The sequence below is a fragment of the Eupeodes corollae genome, chromosome 2 (genome assembly GCF_945859685.1).
Source record: "Eupeodes corollae chromosome 2, idEupCoro1.1, whole genome shotgun sequence".
Lineage (NCBI taxonomy): Eukaryota > Metazoa > Arthropoda > Insecta > Diptera > Syrphidae > Eupeodes > Eupeodes corollae.
The window spans coordinates 144418297-144433599 of NC_079148.1; the positions used below are offsets into that span (position 1 = coordinate 144418297).

Below are 15303 nucleotides of genomic sequence, written 5' to 3' on the forward strand. Positions count from 1 at the left end.
ATAAACCGTCTTTGCCACTATCTATGAGTGGCACTTGCATCAACGAAACAGAAAATCTTGACATCCTCGGAATGTGCATCAGCAACCACCTATTGTGGAGCGATCACATACGTGATGTTGCCAAAAATGCCGCAAGATGTCTAGGTTTTTTGAGACGTTGCAAGAAATTTTTTTCTCCGTCTGATCTGGCTACAATCTACAAAACCTATATACGTCCGAAACTTGAATATAACTCTCATCTCTGGGCTGGTGCTCCAGTAACTTATTTAAGCCTCTTGGACAGTATTCAAAAAAGAGCTTTTAAAATGATTGGTGACATTAACATCATCAACTCGTTTACATCACTCGAACATCGACGCAAGGTTTCTTGCCTCACCCTTTTTTACCGTTATTTTAACGGACTATGCTCTAGTGAAATAGCCAGTTGCGTTCCTCCCCTTAAACAATTTAACCGTAATACCCGCGCTGAGCCCAACTTCGGCCGTACTATGAAGTACAGAGATTCTTTTTTAGCCGTACTACGCGAATGTCGAACGCCTTGCCACGCTCTATCTTTCCCTGTCATTGCAATGTTCAGAAATTTAAAACCAATGTACACCGACACCTCCTATCCAACCCTTCCCTCTTTTCCTAATGCTCACACTGTGTCTTTGGCATATTAAAGGTATAAAAAACCCTTTTAGTGTTTGCTAATTATAAAAAAAAAAAAAAATTACTTTTCCAACGAGGTCCTATACAATCAGCAGAATTGACAATTTCGTGATAAAACTCGTTTGAGGTCACATTGCAAGAGCTATTTCTTCGACCAACAATTTAATTTTCGGGGCATTCTATCCGAACGACGAGTGTTTTGATAGTGCACGCTTGAGCGGCTTCATTCCACCAGAGGCATTCCTCTTGTTAGATGCGGTCTGATACAGGATAGATTGGCAGTTCCGCTAATCTACCACGTCAGACGAAGAACCGTGGATAGGCGACTCTTATACAATCGGGACGTTATGACACAAGGCGGAGCAGAGCTCCTTCGGTTCAGTAGGTCTGTGGCCGAACGGGACCGAACTGATAGGGTGAAGCAGGAGAACCAGTTTTGGTGGCTTCAATCGGCACTTGATAGTGGGTAGTCGGGATGGGGTTTTAAGCCTTGGCCGGCTTACATACTTGTTTTATAGTTTTAGGGTTTAGTTTAAAAAAAAACATGGAATATAAAAAAAAATAAAAAAAAAAACAAAAAAGACAATAAAATATAAAAACAAAAAACGTTAGATTTGCTGCTGTGGTTCTTCTAGTTTTAAGTAGTTTATAGGTAGAACAGGTAGTTTAAGTAAGTTTTAATTTTTATATTAGGGACCTTATTTTAAGTAGTTTTTAAGCAAAAATGAAAAGGATATTGATATTACTTACTTACTTACTTAAGGTGGCGCTACAGTCCTGTGTGAACTAGGGCCTCACCCAACAAACTTCTCCATCTAGCTCGGTCCCTAGCTAGATGTCTCCAGTTTCGCGCTCCAAGTTGGGTGAGGTCAACTTCCACTTGTGCGCGCCACCTGATCCGCGGTCTTCCTCTACTGCGCTGTCCTGTGGGTGCGGATTCGAAGACTTTCCGGGCCGGAGCATTGGTTTCCATGCGCTCTACGTGACCCAGCCATCTTAGTCGTTGGACTTTTACTCTTCTGGCTAAGTCTACGTCGCTGTACAGCCCGTACAGTTCGTCGTTCCATCTTCTCCTCCACTCCCCTTCGATGCATACGGGACCGTAGATCACACGAAGAACTTTTCTCTCGAAGCGACCCAAGGTGCTTTCATTCGCTTTTGTCATGGTCCATGCTTCTGCACCGTATAGCAGGACGGGGATGATAAGGGTCTTATATAGCAACACTTTGGTCCCTCGAGAGAGGACATTACTACTCAATTGCTTTCTTAGTCCAAAGAAACAGCGGTTAGCAAGAGTTATTCTGCGTTTGATCTCAGCGCTGGTGTTGTTTTCTGCGTTTACAGCGGAGCCTAGGTAGACGAAGTCCTTGGCTAAGTATAACTCCAAGGATGGGGAGCCGGATAAAACCGCTCCTTACAGGCCTGGGCTCCGAATAAGTCGAAGAAGCCCTATAAGGTGTTCACTAAGTAGTTCAACCTTACTGGAACTGTAGACGCCACCGTTGATTCCATCTCGGGAATTCTCCGCTGCCGTCTGGATAAGGAGAGGTGCCTTAGTGGAAACACCTCTCCCCACCTCTCTCGTTTGCTGCCCCAACAACTTTCCACTGGGGTTGGAACCCAATCTCCAGTTGAGGTACTAGGCACCCGATGTTCACCACGTGGAGGTGAGAGTAGGAGTTGATAGACAGAGGTTGGTTTTAAGAAAAAACCTATGGACGCGTGTGTCCTCTTGAATGCACATGTCTACCATTTGAACATCGGATATTGATATTAGTTTTTTAAATTTTCTAATTAATACAAAATAAATAAAATTGAATTGAAGTTAAAATAGATCTTAGGGCCGAAAGGCATTAGTAGTTAGTGTTATAGTTTAACTTAGAGTGTCCGAATGGGACCATTAAGTTAGTTGTAAGTTATGGATAATTAGGCTAGTTTTATGAATTTTTGTCTAGCTTTAAGATAGGTTTAAAAATAAACTAATAAAAATGAATTTAAAAAAAAGTGCGTTGGACTGTCATACGAGAGGTCTTGGGTTCGATCCCTGCCTATGCCACCTAAAGTTACTGCCTCTTGCGAGGAATTGACAAATTCTCAAAAAATAATTCTTGTCATGAAAATGCTTTCTCTAATTTTCCGTTCGGATTCGGCTTAAAACTGTAGGTCCCTTCCATCACTGACAACAGTACTCGCACACAGGAATGGTTGAGAGTTGTCAATCACTAGGCCCTAGTTCTCAAAGGGACTGTTGCGCAACCCAATTTAATTTTAATTTGTCATTTTGAAACTAAAAAACTTATGTATTGGAAAATTTCTAAAATCTTACCATTTATTGGAGAATTCATTCAATTAGAAAAAAAAACACATTCATATAATTTTCTTAACAAACTTTTATTTCTTTCTTGTTTTTATACATAGCATAAATTTTGAAAAAATTATATAAAAAAGCGAGTAGATAGTAAGTAAACTTCTTTTTTCTTTCTTTTTAGTTAAAAAATAATAATAATGTAATAATTTAAAAAAAAATATAACAAAATAAAAACTCGTTACTGAAATTCATTTAAATTAAAATTTTTGTTTCATAATATTTTTCTTTGAAAATAAAATCGGATCTAGCTCAATTATTAAGCTAAAAACAGGACTTTAATTTTTATTTGTTTGTTTTCTCCTTTGTTCATTTTTTTATATTTTATTTTTGTATTTTTTCTGTAGTAACATTTAAATAAATTAGTATTGTTTTTTATTTTGTTTTTTGTTTTGATTTATAATTCAACATATATTGGCTTGAATTATTTAATTTGTTCCGTCTTTTAAAATTGATTTAAAGTTAGTTTCGTACTTAATAATATTAAATTACACATATTTTGTTTTCCTTTATTTTTATGTCCTAATCCGTATTGATTTATGTTAATTTGTAAGATTTGTTTTTTGTTTTTTTATCATAAATTAAATTAAAACACATTTTTATTTTTATTTTTTTGTAGTTAAATTATATTTTTCGTTTTTATTTTTCACAATTTTAGAAGTTTATTTTTTTACATATATAATTTATAAGTCTTCGAATATTGGATTTATAATTTTTATTTTCTTCCAAAGGACCAAAATAGTTTTGTTTATTTTTATATTTTTTATCGTATATCAATTTTTTTCCATAGTACTACAAAATAAATCTGTGCGGTTTTTTGTTCATTTATAATATTTTGTTTTTAATTTAATTTGTTGACCAATTTATCTTTATTTAAAATCTATTTACAAGGGGAGTTTATTATTTATATATATATATATTTATATTCAGGGGAAGAGAATTACACTTAATTTAAATTTTTATAATAATGAAATATTATGTAACTTTTGTTTGTGCTTTTATTGTGGTTTCATAATATTTTTTGTTATTGATTTAAATATTTTATATCTACTTAAATTGGTTAGTAAACATTCTTTTCTTCTTTTTTTGTTTTTAAATTTGTTAAACAAAAAAAGTTTATAATTTTTTTCATTGGTACACAATATTTTTTTTTAATTCTTTAAATTCTATCTATTTTGGTAACTAATCATGTTTAAAAAATTTAAGTGTATTAAAAACGCAAATCTTTTCTTTTTTGTTTCGTTTTTGATTTTTTAGTAAAGGAATGCTTTTTATTTGACACGATTTTGTAAAGAAACCAGGGATTTTTTAAAAATAAAAATTGCTTTTAATTTATTTTCTTATCAATCACAAAACTTTGTTTTGTTTTGACGAAGACAAGGAAACATGAATAATTTTTTAAATCATCATGTTTTTGTTTAAAAAAGTCTATAAAGAAAAAAGGTTCAAAAATTAATCTGAGAAAAATTCAGAGTTTTTGTGACGTACGAGAAATTAGAGAGAGAGAAAAAAAAACAGATTTTTGTTTTAACTAGTTTTCTTTTTTGAAAATATACATTTACACATAAATATTTGATTTTAATTAATGATTAAATATTGCTTTGTGTAGAAAATAAACATAATTTTGACTAGATTACCAAAATTTGAAAATTTGTTCTTAAATTATTTGAGAAACTTTTATACAATTCCAAGTAACAAATGACAGACAGTATAGTAAACACCCTAACATCAAATAAAGAGGCCATGATAGCTTTTCGAAAATGACATTTGTCATTGGACTAAGTCAGTAAAACTTGACATCTGTCAATTTGTTATCAGAAGAAAATCCTGTCAATTCTTTGGAGATGTCATTCCGTCTGTCAAAATATATTTTACGTATTTATAAAAGAAACACTTTTTCGCAAGATGGTGGATCACTAGCAATTTTATTAATATTAATTCGTTTATTATTAATTTTTTTTTTATTTTGAGTTCTTTCAAAATACTCTACACAATATTTTTTTAAATTGTATTTCTTTTCTTAGAACTTAATAATCACATGCATATATTTATGACAAAATATATTATAGTTATTTTATTTTATGAAATTAAACAAAATTTATATATAAATATTGAGTTCATATATGAAAATATACGGTACAGAAGGGTACGTAATTTGTTTCTACTTCATTTTGTTCCTTTAAAGTGACATTTCCAGAAATAGAGCACGTATTTTGTTTCTACTTCTTTTTGTTCTTTTAAAGTGACATTTACCGAAATAGAGTGGTTAGTTCTTTTGTATTTTCGCACTTTGTTATAATACAGTACATTTGCATTTATGAGCTCGAAATATGCCATCACAAACTTAATGTTTCATAAGAGCTTTTTTTTTTTTAAATCATTGGATTTGAAATAAGAATTACAGAACAAAAATACTTCAAAGTGACATTTAGTGTCAAAGTAATGGTTATAGAGAGACCCCTATCAACCGCTTTTGACAAACAAGTCAAAAAATTTGACGTAAACGCTTAAATTGTCAAAAGTACTTCGTTGAGACATTAACTTGAGTTTTCGAAAGAAAACAAAATTTCTTCTGTAAAAAGTATTGACAAATATTTTGATCGCTGAGAGATATTTTGAAAATTGTAATTTAATTCAGATCATATTTCAGGAAATGAGGAAGGTTGTTGAAGTTTAAAACTTCAAACCTCCATATTCACAGGCCCCAATCAAGTAAGTCGAAGGTTCTCAACTCAATCATTGGGTGACTAAACTTAAACTTCTCAACAAATTTAGAACTGTCAAAACTATTTGACGTTTTCTTCTCGTCTATACATTTTTAAGCTTTAAATTGAAGTTTTATTTGATAGTGCACGACATGTGTAGATTTTTAATTTAATATCAAAACTAAAATTGATTCCATCTCGAATTCAAAAAATTAAATAAATTCTTTTTGAAAAAACACAAACTCAGACTTCGAGCTCAAAAAGTTGGGGCACCGTGTTTTTTGCGAAAATATAAAAACAAAAGACTGGATATTTCTGGAAGTATGAATTAAAAAACATACAGTTTTCGGTAAAAACGATTTTACTAATTACTTCGTTAAGAAAGTCATAAGCTTTAAATTCATTTGTTTGCTTTTATTTTTCTCGGAAGATGTCGCTGGAAGATTTTCTACTTCAAAGTTTCGGAGAGAGAATATAAAATGTATGAACCCAAGTCGGTATAATTTATTGTTTATATAAAAAAATAACCTTTTGTCAATTTATTAATTTAAAAAAAAAACTCTTTTTCAACATTTTTAATTTGTTTATAATAACATAACATAATAATAATAAATATACATACATTCAATTCTTAGTAGGTACATAATTATTTATATAAAGTTCCTTGTTAATTTATATTTTATGTAGTACATACGTATATATTTTATATATAAATGTATACATATATAAATATAGTTATATATATATTTATACATAATTTATTATATTTATATATTTTTGTTTTATTATTTGTTTTAATTTTAAATAGTAAGGTAAGTAGAGAGGTACCTCTCTGCTTTAATTTTTCTTTTTGTGAAAGATGGTACCTTTTATTCTAAATGTCTAGATTAATATTACATAATTTTATTTTAATTTTTATTTTAATTTGTTTTGTTTACTTTAGTTTTAATTTTATTACATTTTTTATTTATTACATTTTTTAATAATTTTTACATTTGACCTAATCATTTCAGTTTTCTTTTTCGTGCATTTTTCTTTAGAAAAAAAAAACAAAAATTAAATTAAATTAAAAGAAGAAAACAAATTAAACGTTTTACATTAATTTTTTTTTAAATTTATTTATATAATAATAATAAGACCACAAACTTTTAACGTAAAGGTATATCATAAGACTTGTTTGTTCTTTTGTTAATTTTTCTTTTATAAATTTATTTGAATTTTATTGGAACATTTTTTGTTTTGTGTTAAATTACATGGATACTTAAATATTCTAACCAAATCGAATTTTTATCTGCTGACTTGGATTATGATGATACAGAAATGATGAATATAATATTTCATTGAAAGGATTCTATTTTTTAATTTGTTTTTATTTTTTTATGATTTGAGCAAAACAAAATTATTATTTTATGTATGATTTGAGAGCAAAATTATTCGGAAGAAATTAATATTGATGTTTTATAAATATTTTTAAGTTTTTGTTTTATTTTACTTTATGGCACGTTAAGCAGTGTTTAAATATACTTTTTCGGTATGTGGGATTACAATATAGAATAATAATTAAAAAAACAAAATATATATTTATATTTAATGAAAAAAATAATAGAAATAAAAACGAAAAACGAAAAACCGAGTGCAGATAAATACTTTTTTGATGAATACAAAGTTTTTAGTAGTTTTGTTTTTGTGTTCGTATGGGCGTTTCTATTGCATTTTTTAAATATAGTATAGTTTTGACTTTAACTAGCTTTTTTCTAAGAAGAAACATCCTCTAGGGCTTATCTATATTTATTTATATATTTGATATACCAGATGCATTTTTTTTTGTTATTAATATGCATTTGTCAATTTATTGCTTTGCCAATGTTCTTATTTATTTTTTCTTTCTTTCAACTATAATTTTATTTTAGTTTATTTTTTTTTAATTTTAAATATTTAGTTATTTAATATATAATTATTATTTTTATATTTTATTTGTTTTTGTTTTTATTTCAAAAATAAAGATTTAATAATAAAATTTTATTCTCAGCGCCATGAGAAACACCGACTGGATGCAAATATTACTAGGACTAGGATTATTGGAAGATTTTCTATTCGAAGATTTGTGGATGATGATGCCTTTTCATTGACATCGTCACTGCGTGGACTAACTGGCTCTTCGGGCGATGATGCAGGGCTGCCTCCTGGAAGAAACAAATAAGAAAAGAAGGAATTAATATTGTTAAATTGTGTTTAATTTTGTATACATAATATGGAGTTTTACTTATTTGTGAGATTTTAACTCATGTGACCTTAAACATCTGTGAAGGAAATGTTTTTTCATACAAGGGCGGATCCAAACTTTTGATCAGGGGGGGGGGGGGTTGCATCTTAACCTTACGTTAACACATTTCAAGTAATTAAATAAATTGGGTGGGGCAACTTACAACTCTTAGTGCGAGATTTGAGAAAGTACTTTTCATGACAAGAATTACTCTTGGAGGATTTGTCAATTCCTTGCAAGAGCCTTCAGTACCCGTGGAAAAAACGTTAGATGAAACAAGCAGGGAATGAACCCAAGACCTCTGGCATGACAGTCTTTTATAACTTTTATTATCAAATTATTATAGAACACTTTTGTACAATGTACAGCAATTTATGATGAATCGCTACATATGAAAGCATTCCAAGATTCCAACAGTTTTTTAAAAATGCCATATTTAAGAGCTAAATCACAATAGTTTAGAGGGTTTTTGGTGCATTTCACGCAGAAATGTAAGAAAATGTTGGAAAAGTAGCACCTTTTCAAAAATAAAATATACTTTTCGTGTTTCCATTTCTATTAATGCGAAGAACGTTACAAAACTTCTCTAATCCAAAAAATGAGAGAGGAACTGATATGAAGAATTGTCGGGCATTTTGCTATTATTACTATCCCTATCAGTCTGTTTACTCGTATTTTAATCTTAGTCAACAAAAATTAAAAATTGTAGAGAGAATAATGTTTGGTTCTTGAATTTAGCCATTAGTTTTTAAAAACTATAATTTTTGCAGTTTTTGGGACATTTATATTATTGAAATTCGTGTTTAAATCTCAGTTCTACAGCATCCAAAGCAAATTGACTTCAAAAGTAGATTTATTTAATTTTTTAAGATCTTTTGTATTCAACAGAAAATTAATTTTAAAAGAAATAAAGTGCATGACTGGGTCGTTAGAACTTGCTAATTTCTCCCAAAAAGTAGGTTTAAAAACATTTTCTATATTTTAAAATTTTAAAATGTACCTGCAAAATAAGTTTTTTTCAAAAATTTAAATGCCATTTCATTTCTTAAAAACTCTAGATTAACTTGTTTTTTTTTTTCGAAAATCATTTTAAATTTTGTCTTAAAAATATTTACGGTAATCACTAAAAAAAGTGTTTATAAATATACATTTAAATTTCGTTAAAAAATGTTCACCCCTATCTGATATATCGAGTTTTGTAAACAGTATTAATATTATTTTTTTAAAATTTAAAAAAATACATTTCGATAATCGGCTGAAAACCTTAATTTCAATCCACACAATTGTTTGGACTGTAGGGCCCACGACAGATAGACAGACGGACGGAATCGAGGTACACACTTTTTTCGACTTCTCTACAATCGTAACGCCATGTTTGATTAAAAGATAGAAGCTTGACGATCTCTTATTCTGGGTTTCTTCTTAAGAACCTGAATATTTGTTCTTTTTCTTAGAAACAAATTTTATGAAAATAATTTAAAGCATGACTAAACTTTTTTTCAAATTCTAAATTGAGTGAAAACAATAATTTTAGTTGTTTTTGACAGCAAACCACTTTTTGGTGAATGTCGTTAAATTACTAATTAAAAATTGGAATGAAATCTTTACTTATACAACTTCACTGTATAAGCTTTATGGCTCATTTGACCCCTCCCTGGATGGTCCATTGTTTAAGTTTAAGGAAGTAAAACACAAATTTTGTTTTCATATACACAAAATATATAATTCAAAATAAAAGGGGGTCATATCCGTTAACGCAATACGAATAGTTTTGAATTGAAGGGAATTCCTACGAAAAAAAAAACAAAAAAATTATCTCCCAGGGGGGGGGGTCATGACCTCTACGACCCTCCTGGATCCGCCATTGTTTTCATAGCGACTGTTTTTGGAGCTAGAATATTGTTAAATACATCAAACTCATCAAAAAAGGCAGAACAACATCTATCGGGTCGGTACAGTATAAAATGACACTTACGTTTTTTTAAACTTTGTCTGCTAGCTTTGTAATGAGCCTAACAATTATTTTAATAGTTCTTTTTTTCTCTAAAAAATATATTCACGCTTATTTTGAGATTCGTTTTCGATCGAAAGTTATTCGAATTCGAAAAGATTTTATTTTGAGATTCTATCGGTTCGAAAGTTTGCTGATTCAATCGAAAGTTCATTTAAAAAAAAAAAAACTAAGTAAACTTTGACTTTCGAATGATTCGAATTAAATGTCAATTATGTGTTATTCAGATATTTTCTGGTGAAACATGTAAGTTTTAACAACTTTTGTACGATAATTAAACAAAATTGGATATATTGACTAGTTTTTTTGTTTGTTATTTTACAAAGGGCAGAGTCACATTCTAATTGGAGCATAAAGAAGTCCTGTAAAGGTTGTTGGAGTACAATTCGGAGGTAGCAAAGGGTTTTTCTGCAAACCGCGTAGTTGCTGACCGGTTTTGGAGAGATGCTGCCGTGAAGCTCAATAGCCATAGGCCTCCAGCTAAAGACCAAAAAGAAGCTGGTTGAAAACGAAACAGAAAGGAAGCAGTCCGGTTTCAACGATAATAACTTAATTCTATTATCATAATTTGAACAAGCTGTCGTTAGAATTACTTCGTTAAGCCAGTCTGTGAGTGAAATGAAGGCCAAGGTATTTGGACTAAATGAAACTCGTATTGAGGAGTCTGATGTGGCAGAAACGGCATCAACATCAAACAATAACATATCAATGAGCTCGATTTATAAGTCCTCGGCGATTTTAATGCCAAGCTAGGAAGGGAAGACATCTTTGGTGGAATAATCGGTAAGACCAGCCTGCACGGGGCGAAACGTCATGGTAGCCAGTACGCATTTTCCACACCTCAACATCACTTCTCCAGATCAATCAACCGTCAACCAGATTGACCATATTGCGATCGACGCCAGACACGCTTCCAGCATTATGGATGTACGAACTTTCCGAGGAGCTAACATCGACTGGGACCACTACGTCGTTGTAGCCAAGGTAGCACTTCGGATTTCCAGACCCAAGGCAAAACAGGGAGGTGCTGGGAGAAGTTACAACGTGGAACGGCTACAATCGCCAGAGATCGCCAAATCCTTTTCCGACCGAGTAACCTCTCTCGAAGTTCTCTGCCGCCAACACAATTTATCGAAAACCAGTGGCAACATTACCAAGATGCAATCAGAGAAGCCGCCTCTGATGTGCTGGGTTTCAAACAGCCACCAACAAGGAACCCCTGGTTTGGTGAGGAATATCGGCAGGCAAATGCAGCCAAACAACAGGCACGCAAAGCGGCGCTGCATAAAAGGACGAGAGCTGCTCGTGAGCCCTATGAGCAGAAGAGGCGAGAGGAACGCCGACTTTTCAGAAGGAAAAAGAAAGGGCATGAGAAGCGTGCGGTCGTGGATGTTGAGAGGTATAAAAGCAGGAATGAGGTTCGAAAGTTTTATGAACAGGTGAAACGAAATTCAAAGGTACATAAACCTAGAACCGAAGGCTGCAAAGGCGAAAGTGGAAACATCATAGTGGAACCGCAGTCAATTCTGAGGATATGGAAGGACCCCTTCTGCAGACTGTATAACGGCGACGACGAACTGAATTCCGCTGCCAGGCAGGATGATCCATTCAATATAGACGACGAAAGCCAACAATCCCGTCCTCCCGACTTAGACGAAGTAAAGATTGCCATATCTAAATTGAAGTCTAATAAAGCCGCTGGAGCGGATGGCTTAAATGCCGAGCTCTTTAAAGCAGCTGGAGATAAGTTGGTTAGGAGCATGCAACAATTTATCTGTAAGATATGGTCGGAAGAAAGCATGCCCGATGAATGGAACCTTAGCATTGTTTGCCCGATTTTGAAAAAAGGAGACCTCTAAAAAGCACCAACTATAGAAGAATCAGTCTACTTAACATCGCCTATAAAATCTTCTTTGCCGTAATATGTGAACGTCTAAAGCCCATCGTCAACAACCTGATATGTAGGTACTTATCAGTGTGGTTTTAGACCAGGAAAATCCACAGTTGATCAAATATTTACACTACGGCAGATCCTGGAAAAAACTCAAGAACACCAAATCGACACCCACCATCTTTTCATCGATTTCAAGGCCGCATATGACAGCATCTACAGGGAGCTGTATAGAGCCATGTCTAGTTTTGGCATCCCTGCCAAACTCGTCCGTTTGTATAGGATGACCATGGAGAATTCACGCTGCTCCATAAGGGTTGGAAACAACTCAACAGAACCTTTCGATGTCAAAAAAGGTTTTAGACAAGGTGATGCGCTGTCATGTGAGTTTTTTAACATCGTAATTGTAAGAATAGTGCAGAGCTCACACGTCAACACTTGAGGCACTTTCTTTCAAAAGTCTGTCCAATTACTGGCATATGCTGATGACATTGACATAATTGGAAGAACTCAGCGTGATGCTAATGGGGCTTTTGTGAGTATTGAGGCAGAGGCGGCAAAAATAGGTTTAGCGGTTAATGAGGGCAAAACAAAGTACATGCTGTCGTCTAGAAAGGACATACAACACCGACGTTTTGGTCAAAACGTCACAATCGACAGACGTAACTTTGAGGTAGTCAAGGACTTCGTCTACCTAGGCTCCGCTGTAAACGCAGAAAACAACACCAGCGCTGAGATCAAACGCAGAATAACTCTTGCTAACCGCTGTTTCTTTGGACTAAGAAAGCAATTGAGTGGTAAAGTCCTTTCTCGAGGGACCAAAGTGTTGCTATATAAGACCCTTCTCATCCCCGTCCTGCTATACGGTGCAGAAGCATGGACCATGACAAAAGCGGATGAAAGCAACTTGGGTCGCTTCGAAAGAAAAGTTCTTCGTGTGATCTATGGTCTCGTATGCATCGAAGGAGAGTGAAGGAGAAGATGGAACGACGAGCTGTACGGGCTGTTAAGCGACGTAGACTTAGCCAGAAGGGTAAAAGTCCAACGACTAAGATGGCTGGGTCACGTAGAGCGCATGGAAACCAATGCTCCGGCCCGGAAAGTCTTCGAATCCGCACCCACAGGACAGCGCAGTAGAGGAAGACCGCGGATCAGGTGGCGCTCACAAGTGGAAGGTGACCTCACCCAACTCAGGCTGAACTGCTGGTAATAAGGGAGGCCTTTAAAATGAGCTTATCTTTACAGACAGTCAGGCAGCTGTCAAAGCTATTAACTAGGCCACATCCTTATCTAAATTGGTCCAGCAATGTCACGATGAGCTTGCGAGCCTGAATATTAACCTCGGTGTCACCCTAATCTGGGTTTCGGGCCATAGTGGTATCGTGGGAAATGAACGGGCTGACGAGCTAGCCAGGCAAGGATCGGCCCTTCATAGCTCACTTGCGGAAATGGTTAACATTCCTCTTGGTGCTATGAAGGGTAAAATCTTTTCTATCTACCAAACTGAATCAAACCGAAGGTGGAGCAATTTACCCAACTGCATTATATCTAGGAAGATATGGCCCACCTATAAAAAAACCCGTACAAACGATCTTCTATGCAGGCCAAGGCAAGACATAGCCAGGATTGTTGAGGTTTGTACAGGACATTGGCATATAGGAGTTCATGCGGAGAAGTTGGGTATCTCCTACAACACCTTTTGCCGTAGTTGTAGTGACCAAAGAGAAAATGAAACGATAATCCATTTCCTCTGCAAATGTCCTGCTTTGGCAAACACTAGAATGAAATACTTTGGACTTCAACTGCTGATGGAACATTTTTAGAAATTCTTTAAATGAAAATGTCGCTCATTGCAAACAATTATCATTGAAGAACATCAATCCCAGCGGCTTTTTCAATTGAATTTCTGTTGAAATTTCCTTCATTTTAAGCTGCAATAACTGCTGACTTTTTTTTTTAAAACGAAGGTTTAATTCTTAACTTCAAGTTGTGCTCGATAAGAATAAATAATTTTTTTTTTAAATCTAAGCGAATTCCATCATTTACCACGTTAGTTTGACTTCAGAGAAAAGATTTTACTTTGTGAGTAAATTATTGAAAATCAGAATTTCTATCTGTCCATCACGATAAAAGTGTCACTGCAGTGCAAATCTGTCATCGCTCCTCCATATGTCTCTACTAGATCATGGTCAAGTTATTAGAAATATGCAAAATCATTTATTTAAGACCCTGCACTCCAACATTATTTCGTTCGTTGATTGGCAATTGAGTTTGAAAATTAAGCAAATTTCAAGTGATGACTTCAAAAAAAAACTCTGACAGCTTTCAATGCTTCAATCAAAATCAACTAATTTAAGTGCAATAACCTAATGTCTGGCTTCTTTGAAACGACTTTGAAGTAATTTTTCTTCCTAAATAAACAACCGACTACGATGGACGACGAAGATCTTTCTACTTGATCGTTTGTTGGACACATGAGTCAAAGCACATCAAGTCAATCAATCAATAATAATTTTTATTAATCAGATTGTTCTCCATCCACAAACTATAAGAATTCAAAACTTAAAACTTACCATCACCAGATCCATCGCCGGATCCATGCAAACTGTCCTCTTCATCATCGTTATCGTCTGGCAGCCGACCAGAGCCTTCTTCGTCACGTCTGGCCATGTCACTTTGAATATCTGAGTATGATCGTGTAGTTGAAGGAATCTAGAAGTTTTTTTTTTTTTTGAAAAATGAAATCCAATAAATTATTTTCTCTTCAATTAAAAAGAAAAGAAGAAACAATTGCACTGCAAAAGTCGTCTTCCTCCACTTACCGCACTACCAATTGATGAACGAATTTTAATTAATTTATCGACCAATTCGTTGAGTTTCGTTGATTGGGCGTATGAATGCTGCACAAGTGGCACTTCTGGATTATACTTTTGTGCATCAAGACCGCTTGTCATAGCTACTTGATTATAATCACCGATCCGATCACCGGTCCAGCAGTGTCGATCGTTTCTTTGGACATCTTCATCTTCACACACGCTGCAAATAAAAAATCATACAAAAATTATTATCGAATAAATTATGGATTTTTTTAATAGTTTTGCTTAATTTTGCAATAAATTTACATAAATATTTGAAATATTTATGTTTTAAATAACCATTTAAATAATTTAAAGTTTAACTAACTAAATCGATATAAAGGCGGCGCCGTCAAGTCGTTGCTGACGCTGATACTGATGCCGCTAACTGATAGTGATTCAGAGACAAAGATAATGGGAAGTGTTTTGGCTTTTTTTTCAAGACAGCAGGAAAGATTAAGCGATTTGTTAATGAGGAGCTACAAGATCTTCTTTTTTTTGTAAAGTTGAACTAAAAGCTAGCTAATATTTAAAGTGTTATTGGCATAGTTTAAGAAAATAT

General features: G+C 33.4%; 1 protein-coding gene across 1 annotated transcript in view; it reads right to left on the reverse strand.

Moving 5' to 3' along the window:
• Nucleotides 1-3023: 3023 nt before the first annotated feature.
• The window catches only part of LOC129947904 (division abnormally delayed protein), a 371073-nt gene continuing 358793 nt past the window's right edge, over nt 3024-15303 (reverse strand). The window contains exons 7-9 of the mRNA XM_056058659.1: nt 14709-14922; nt 14460-14598; nt 3024-7904 (exon numbers count right to left, since the gene is read on the reverse strand). Of these exons, the coding sequence (XP_055914634.1) occupies nt 7747-7904; nt 14460-14598; nt 14709-14922 (511 nt within the window). The 3' untranslated portion in view covers nt 3024-7746. The remainder of the gene's footprint in view (nt 7905-14459; nt 14599-14708; nt 14923-15303) is intronic.